This window comes from Elaeis guineensis, chromosome 2 (assembly GCF_000442705.2).
Source record: "Elaeis guineensis isolate ETL-2024a chromosome 2, EG11, whole genome shotgun sequence".
Taxonomy (NCBI): Eukaryota; Viridiplantae; Streptophyta; class Magnoliopsida; order Arecales; family Arecaceae; genus Elaeis; species Elaeis guineensis.
In genome coordinates, this window is record NC_025994.2 from 7,796,805 (window position 1) to 7,805,781 (window position 8,977).

The 8,977-nt window shown below is 41.1% G+C and overlaps 1 protein-coding gene across 1 annotated transcript; it reads right to left on the reverse strand.

The window, feature by feature from the left end:
* Positions 1-273: 273 nt before the first annotated feature.
* LOC105061385 (protein argonaute 2) lies at positions 274-3,679 on the reverse strand. Its single transcript, XM_073251077.1, has 3 exons — positions 3,289-3,679; positions 2,020-3,190; positions 274-1,759 (listed from the first exon to the last, which is right to left on the reverse strand). Exons 1-3 carry the CDS (start codon positions 3,677-3,679, stop codon positions 274-276), a joined length of 3,048 nt encoding a protein of 1,015 aa, XP_073107178.1.
* Positions 3,680-8,977: the final 5,298 nt, after the last annotated feature.

The window sequence follows — 8,977 nt, forward strand, 5'->3', positions numbered from 1 at the left end:
GAACTTGCAACCGTCTCTGCACCTGCCATAATTACAAAAATAAGAGTGGCCTGTGAATCAATAATTTTAATCTGCTTGGACTAAGTGGGCATCAAAAAGACTGGCTGCAAGCCTCATCTCCAAAAATGCTCCTATTTCACTGCATCACACTCCTCTCACATGACTGTACATGCAGGCATTAAAATTCTCAGCAAAAAATACAATCTTGACAAACTCAACAGGAGCATCTAAGTCGTTCATTTTTCATGTTTGACAACTAAAGCTGTTAATGCATTACAAGAAAACCATCTTGTCTTCTACATTTCTGTGCAGCTTGGGGAGGATGACATGGTCAAAAGAAGCTGGTACTGATGACAAAGATGAAAATGGTGATGACACTGGTGAAGTAGATGATATTGTTGATGCAGGTGATCTGAGATTTGACAGCCCTTCATAGTAGAGCCGCCCTCGATATGCCATGAGGTCTGCATAGTAGACTGGGGGGACCAGGGAAACTGGCTTGGTGCTCCTAGCAAAGGTGAAGCAAAGATTGTAGATAAGTCTCTGCAGCTCATCAGATGTGAACCCATGATCGTCATGCAGCACATAGTAGTGTGTTGGCTTGCTTGTCCCACGGCTCCCATAATGGCTGCATAGGTAGAAATTGAAAGTAGATTGATCAACAATGCCTGTGTCCACTACGGTTCCTGGCGGAACATTACCAGTGGTGGTGTTCCATGGCTTTTCATTATCTTTTGGAAACAAACGGGTGTGGTGGCGCTTCTGAGCAACCACAACTGTGATGGTTGGTGAATAATGGTCTGATTCAATTGCTGCTTTGAGATGTGGAAGCTCCTCATTAAGGACCATGTTGAATTGTCCATCACTGACACCATCTCGGAAATAAATAATCTTCTCTGGTTTCACCCCATTTAATCGAGCATACATCTCAGTGAGCTCCTTACACATATCACCCAAGTGCATGATCCTCTCTTTTCGGTGTGACTGTGCACGGACACTTGCGGCATATCTGCTTGCTTGTGAGTAATCAAGCGTAGCAACAACTGCTGAGATTGATGGGCTGTTGGTGTTCCAGCTCGCAGGGTGGTTCACATCTGCACCAATGAACATGAATGGGCAATTGTTCATTCGAGGGAGAACATCAAAGAGCTCAACATTGGTTCCACCAAGCTTGGCATTGATCTTAAGTGCAAGGTTGGTGAAATAGTGGTCCCTCTTTTGGTTATTGTTGATATGGATGGTCAGGCAGCATTGTGTCATGATCCCAAGCTCTGTCTCACATATAAGCTTGAGGCTTCTGTATCCAGTGTGGCGGTCTGCCATGGTACAAATGAGAAGCTGGACTTGGTAGCCCTCAGGTGACTGTTTTGCTCTGCATAGCTCTTCAAAGAGCCACTCATAGTTGGAGAGCGCGGCCATGCTGGAATTCTGTACAAAAAGTGGTCTCTCTTGGATTTGGATTCCTAGATCACGGCACCGCCTGACTAGGTCATGGATGAATGTACTGGTGTGGAGTCTCTCTTGCTTTGGGTGGGATGGTGTTGCACTGAAGTCGATAATTGCCCAATGATCCAGCTTCTGGCCTTTCAATAGCTTGTTCTTGAGCAGATTCCATTGGCAGTCTTCCTTCGGAATTCTATATTTTCTGCTTTGGCCTTTGGAGTTTCTGAGTCTCAGATCAGGATGCTGGAGAACTCGACCTATAACCTGCGTCATGTCTTTGGCGACCGATATATCAAAGTTCTTTGCAAGCTCTCCACTGTCATGAAGCAAAAGAGTGGTGAGATTAGAGTAAGATATGCAAGTGCTGCTAGTTAAGATTGTGCCTACAGATGACTTTGACATGACTAATTTTTCAAATTGTTCAAACTTTACAGATTATGTTTCAGAGAAGAATTCTGTTATTTATGGAGCCATGGAAGCTAACAGGGAATTCCATGTAATAGTTAGCATCTGTTGTCCGAGAACTCTAAACAGGTAGGTAAAGAAGACTGCAGAAAAGGTGGTTTGGGACAATACCTGCAAGGCCCATCTGCTGCAGCAATCATTCTAAGGATCATTTCTTTCCTTTTGTTAGGAGAAGCTAAAGCCATATACCTCAATCTCTTCTCTTCCTCCCTCCGCAAGCCATCCTTCTGATACTTTTGCCCTTCAGCCAATTCACAGAACTCCATGGGCACATAGTTCATCTGGTTTTTGCTCAGATCCAGGCAAGGAAGACCCTGAAATCTAATCTTAACATTGTGCTTAACCCTGTAGTATTCCACAAGTCTTACCTTCTTTCCAGATCGATCATCCTTGAATGCAATATTTTTCGCAGTCAAACCAGTCAATCCAAAGACTGTGAACTTTTGCTTCCTCCGATGAGTCACTATGACCTGTAATCCCCACAATGCCCTCTCCACTTCCAACTTCTGATGCATGTTTAGCTGCATGTTTTCATTGAATGAGATCCCCAAGTTCTTCTCAAGGAATTGGAGCACTGGTACAGGCTTGAGGAAAGGCATGACTGAGTGCTCCAGACGGAGCACCAGGCCCTGCTCAGTGCATTTGAGTGTTTGTTTCGAACCCTCCAGAGCTGTGATACCCCTGCCAAGGTCAAAGGCATGATTGATGGTCTTGGAGAATAAGCTCCTGCCCCAGGCGATCCTTTGTGATATTGAGGCCTCTCGAACAATCACATTTAAGCCCTGCAAGACCTCTATTGGGATAGGCTGGTCACGAAGGCGGCCAAGTTCCAATTGCTTGTTGAATCCTATGGCAATGATATATGTTTGGCGATGTACCTCTACTCTGAATTCCCCTACAGGCAGTTGAATCGCACTGTAGAGATTCCTCTCACCATCATAGGCAATCATTGATGGTGGAAATTTTTCCGGTTCGGTCTTAAATAGCTTGTTCTTGATGGTTAGCAAGCCTGGCTTTGAGATCTTGACAGTTTCATAAGTGCTGGTTGGCTTTTCCCGCTGGATATCCATGATATAGTGCAAGATGACTCCTTTCTCATTGTACTTAACAAGGAAATGATTGGCAAGGAGTTCAATAGAGCAAATGCCTGATGATCCACCATAGTCAGGCCTTCGCATTGGCACCCTTCCTTCTTCTTTTGGTAATGGTTGCCCAACTGATTGTTGAGGCAGTGGCAAATGCGATGGTTCCAATGGATTTTTCAGTTCTAATGCTGAAGACTCTGCATATTGAAAAAGTTGATCTCAAACAATTAGAAACTTGATGATGCGCCATGATCACAATGAATAATTAGATGAATGAAATTTCTTTGATGCTCACCAGTATTTGGAAATGTTGGTGCATTTGGAGCTTGCAGTGGTGCATGGTCATGTCCATTAGTATGAAGAAATGTATTGCCTTGGCCTTGGCCCACCTTCTCAGACTGTTGAGATGAAGCTGATCCATCATTCGACAAAGAAACTACGCCATCACGACTGTAATTTTTTTTCAGGCCTAATTGCTGAGAAGGAATCTGGAGGCCATCATTTGTCACAGGCAATTCCCTGGCTGGAGATCCATGATCATTGCTTTTTGGTGCATGCATTTGCTTGGAGCCACCAGTCCCATTGCTGGAATTCGGTAAGCATGGTTGGTGAGGACTGCTATGCTTTTCAGCTCGTCTTCCTTTTCCATTTCCACCTCCTCTGGTTCTCTTGGCTTGGAAATCCATTAGCACCGCAAGAAGTCTCCATTGAGGTGGCTCTTTATATATATATATATATATATTCATACAAAGTGTAGGCGGGGACTCCAAAGGATGGCAAATGACGGAACCACCCTTTCCTTTCAGAACAAGGTAATGGCAGTGATAGGAAGGACAATAACAGAAGCATAAATAAGAGAGTTTTTGAGGACAGGAAGGGGAAAAGTAGACCAATCAATGGACTTCTTCGTATAACATCTAACCATCTCTCCTTGAAGATTCAAAAGAGACTCATAGAAATATATCATTTTCCATTCCTCCAATTACAGGAAATAAACTCGGCCTAATCGACGGGGTTGGAGTTATTTTCTTAATCTTTATGCAGTCAGATGAGTGGAATTGTCTAGGTGGAGTGGAGTTGACAAGAGTTTGCTGTGGTATTCCTGCATGATGTTTATAGAAACAATCGGATGTCATGACTGAAAGATGTCCTCTGATAATGATTCCAAAAATTGGGGGGGACATTAACATGTAGGAAAGCATCTTGATGCCTTGGAATCTTGAGTCAATCTTTGTTTTCTCTGCCTAGACCATTATTCTGAAGTGGTTCTTCTTGGTTCTAGCGTTCAATTTGTTGTTTTTGGCTGATCAACTTGACGTCAAAAATGAATCCAATATGTTTTAGTATTGCTTGCAATCTGATTATAATATCCATAGTAGGTCTTTCAATTATAGATGTATATTTGTGAAATGATGCTGATGGAGTTTCCTTCTTGCATGCTCAATTTAATGATTCTGCAATCAAATTAAGGATGGCTGAGTTCCAGATGGAATGCACTATTTTATGTCAATAGTTGGTCCGTCAATTGTGTCGGCACCTGCACAAAATTAGCAGCTCTGACGTAGCACCACTTCCCCACAATGAAAATTATTTTCCACTTCACAAGACTAGTAGGAAGGCATTACAAAGGAGCATGGATGGGTAATCACAGAATTTTTTACCGGGTCCATTATCGCTTGAAGTTCTTCTAAGGTCAAGATGAAAGTTAATAAATATCCAAAGGTGCTCCTAAAGAAATTATCATCTATAGGAGAAATTATTGGTTGGATCAAATCCATCAGCCTGGCGGTAGACCAATCCAACCACAAAGTGACATGCCTATGCATGGATGAAAAAAGCAGCAGGAGGGAAGAGAGCAATACTGGTGTGTCCTTTTGTGATTGGAACCGTTGAGCTCGTGGACCTGGACCAATCAATAACTTGTAGAACAATTCTAGCAAGCATAACATGTTTTGAAAGCATTGAAGGAGAAAAAGATCCTATTCACAAAGCAAGAAGAGCAAACATAATGTAGCAAACAACTCTGAAAACTAATCTAGGAGAATTAGGGTTGCCATCTCGAAAACTCCTAGCTTCGAAGGGGTTTAGCAAGTAGGCACATAGCCCTTTTCATTTAAACTTGAGAAATAATCATGATTCTTCAAAACAATTTTTGAGAGTTGTTTGCCATTTTAATGTTTTTCGAAGTGATAATGCAGTTGTGCTCATACAGTAACCATATTGCCATCTTTTTACTGGCTAACACTTTTGACCAAACTAAGTTCATCTTCAAGGATTGGACAAATAAGTTTTTGAATGTGCTTTCCAGAACAACTTCACAAGTCATTGCTTCCCTATGTGACTTCTGATAATGAACTAGACTTATTAAAGTATGAAAGACGTGGTGCACAATTTTGAGACCTTGGAACGGAGAAAAGCTTGCCCATTATGGAAAGGACCAATGAAAGAATAAGGTAGCTTCCAAACTATAACAAAAAAAGAAGAAGGGAAATAAAGGAAGGTTGAAGAGGATTTGAATATCCTTTTGCCTTGTCCAATATCCTCAAATCTTTGTAAAGTCCTTATCTTGGTGCTCCATCATCAACCACCACAGCGTTGGAAGAACGATATTTTCTAGACTTCAGGTGGAGTGTTTGTCCAATAGTTTCGATCTTTGCAAACCTTTCCATGCCACAAACTATCAAACGTGACGCACCATCACCTTTCTTGTAGTTGGTGAATTTCAAACCTCAGGCATTATTTCCACTTGTTTTTGCTACTTCATGCTCGCAGGGTCATCTGTTTTCCATTCGGCGGTTTTGGCAACTTGCACTAAGTGGACACTTTGAAACTCTTCATATGCTCTTTGTTTGCACAATCCTGAGCAATTGGGAATTAGCTTGTTGTGGTGGGAGAGATGAGTTTGGTTGGTTTGATGGCAATAGGCACAACTGAACTAGTAAAAAGAGATTTGTTTTGAGAAAGTAGGAGGGGTGAAAGCTCCACTTAATAATGTTATGAGGGTAGGAATCAAGCTCAAGTCTCTTGTATTAATATTAGAGACTTTACCAACTCATCTAATTGACAATCTCAAACTAAAAGAAGGCCATTTTAAAGAATGTTCTTTTTTGGGATAAATGCTTGGTTGCGAAGGTTATCCGTCCGACACAACATCCTCTCCATGGATTCCAGCTGAGCATTCACCAATGGACTATCATTGGATATGGAAGGAGGATCCTAGGAACCAAGGCAAAGCAGCTTTATATTATCGGCTTCTGTCCGACCTTCTAATCAGACACCTACCGACCCCAAGGTTGAGATCCTACCGACAATGATGAATATAGCCCAGCAATCTACACGAATGCTAATTCAGGGCAATCTCAACTCAACATTGATCTCGGAACATCAGACTATTCAATCACTTGGGAGATCCTTGGAATCTCCAAATAAACCATAGACACGATCTGTGACTAACATCCATGACCAACAATCCTGATGCACAGGTAAGCGGATAGATCCCCAGTCCTAACAGCCTATCAGATTGAGGTCTAGTGGCCTAGAAAATTAGGACTGAAGGTCTATCAGGTTTCAGTGTGACAACACACAGCTCCACCTCTACATAAAAAGATAACAAAGGGACTCTCAGACGAGCTCAATTCTAGAGAATACTTTGTGTGCTCTCACTCCCTCTCCCTTTTATACTTTCTTTTTTTTACTGTTCTTAAGCTTCAATTGACTTAAGCATCGAAGGGTACCCCATCAAAGAAACCATGATGAGAACAGTCTTCTCTTATAGGTTCCCTCTTCAGCCTCTCGATCTTCTGACAGTCTCTCTTAAGCCATATCAGATCGAATCAGAATCTTGTAGCAATAAATTGGTGCTAGAAAAAGGTTCATCAATTCGATTGAAGAGGATGGAGATTATAGCGAGAATGAGAGCACATAACTCTACTACCTCCCACCGACGATCCTCTTACCACAACAAAAGCTGTGTCACCCAAGAGTCCGTCGTTGCTCAACTACTCACCACGACCAATTCGCAACCCCTAGAGGCCTTGGCCGAGCAGATCCAAATGCTGACTTGCACGGTGCAGCAACTCCATCGAGCAACAAAGCAGCCCCAATCTTAATTCGAAGCCGCTACCTTGGGTAGCTCCTTCTCGGCATAGTCATTGGTCATGCCTGAGAGTCTGGAATCAAACCCCCGGTGCACCCTCCACTCCGCTTTTGCTTCCACTTCCAATTGGTCTTCTCCCCATCGTAGCAATAGGAGGGAAGACCGATGGTGACGATCTCTATCTGTTGGAAAATATGTCCCAAAATCAATTGTCAGCCTGTTGACGGTTGTACTATTTGATATAATTGTATATGAATTAATTAATAAAATATTTATTTGATAATTTTCATCATAAACTTGTACATCTTCTATATCGAATTTTTGTGTTATGATGAAAGTCCTTAGGACTATTTTAAATCGATAAAGGAAGATTTATTGTTTAGTCCTTGAATGAGTTCGCGATCAAATAATATGCTATTACTAGGACGATGGATATATCAAGCGTAGATCGTTGTGTGCCATATAAGTTGGTTGTCCTCTTAACCAAGGAGCATGGAGATACTGGTATAGCATGCAAGTGAAATATAGGAGTATATTTCACTGAACATGACCAACTCCGAAGCATTCTGCAGTCAAGAGTCACTCCGAAGGGATATAGATATAAGTGTCCCTCCGACCTGAGATCACTACGGTGACTTGCAAGCAACTCACTGTGTTTTGGTGCCGGACTATCTGAATTTCTAATTCAGGATCGAAAAGTTTCTGGACATAGTCAAGTACTTGTGAAGTCAGTGCGTGAGTCAAGATGGAATTGACCACTCCAAGAGATTGGAGAGAATGCTTTGTGTTTCAATTTAGTAAGACCTTGGCCAGATCAATCTTTGTGAGGAGTCACAGGATTTATCAAGTTGAGACACATAATAGATGTACTGTTAAGAGTTGACAGTTTAAATTCTAAGTCATCCTAGCATCAAGGGTCAAAGGAATGAATTATATGGTAACTATATCCAAATAAGTTCTTGAGTGTTGTTTTGCATACATTCGGCCTATCTGGACGTCAGGCACCATTGCTAGATGGTTACTTCAATTGGTATAGGAATCAGTTCCTATGCTACCGACTTAGATTCGAACTTATAGGATCACACACATTAGAAGTTTCTCTCTGATCACATGGCTAATCTGAAGAGTTTCAATAGATGGAGACTCTGGTGAAGAGTCCCACTGGACGGAGACTCTATTGAAGAATCACACTGGACGGAGACTCTAGAGAAAAGTCCAACTAGACTTAGACTCTATCATTAATTGAAGATTAATTAGTAATTAGATCACTAATTAACTCCATTTGATTGAATATTAAAGTCTGGATCAAGTCTAATTGAATTAGATTCAATCAGATCAGGTCTGATTAGGTTATGAGATGACCTAATCGATAAAAGAGAAATGATCCTGATTTGATCGGGTCTATGGCTCAATTAATTTATTGATTTGATCAAATTTAATTAAGATTATAAAAGCCTAACTAGATTAGATTCATCGTATTTTATTTGGGTCTAATTGGATTGGGTTTGAAAGAAATCCAATTGGTTAAATCCTAGAGTTCCAAATAAATGAGACTCTCTCCCTTGCGACATCCAAATTCTCTCATGCCTTTTTTTACCGTACAAAATCAGTTTGTACATGAAAAAATTAGAAGATAACCCTTCTTTTATCACCCATTAAGGATAGAAATTGATTGGTTTTAATTTGAATACAAAATGGTTTGAATTTCAACCTAAAATCTTATCCATATCCTTCCACATGTTGGCTATTTTTGAAGGGGCCCATTGTGTGCGAGAAAAAGAAGTCTTTCTGAATATTTTCCACACTTAATTGCCTTTTGTAAGTCCCTCTTTAAGTTAGATAAGGGTGAAAAAAATTAGAGTCAAATTGAAATTCAAAATGGTTTGAA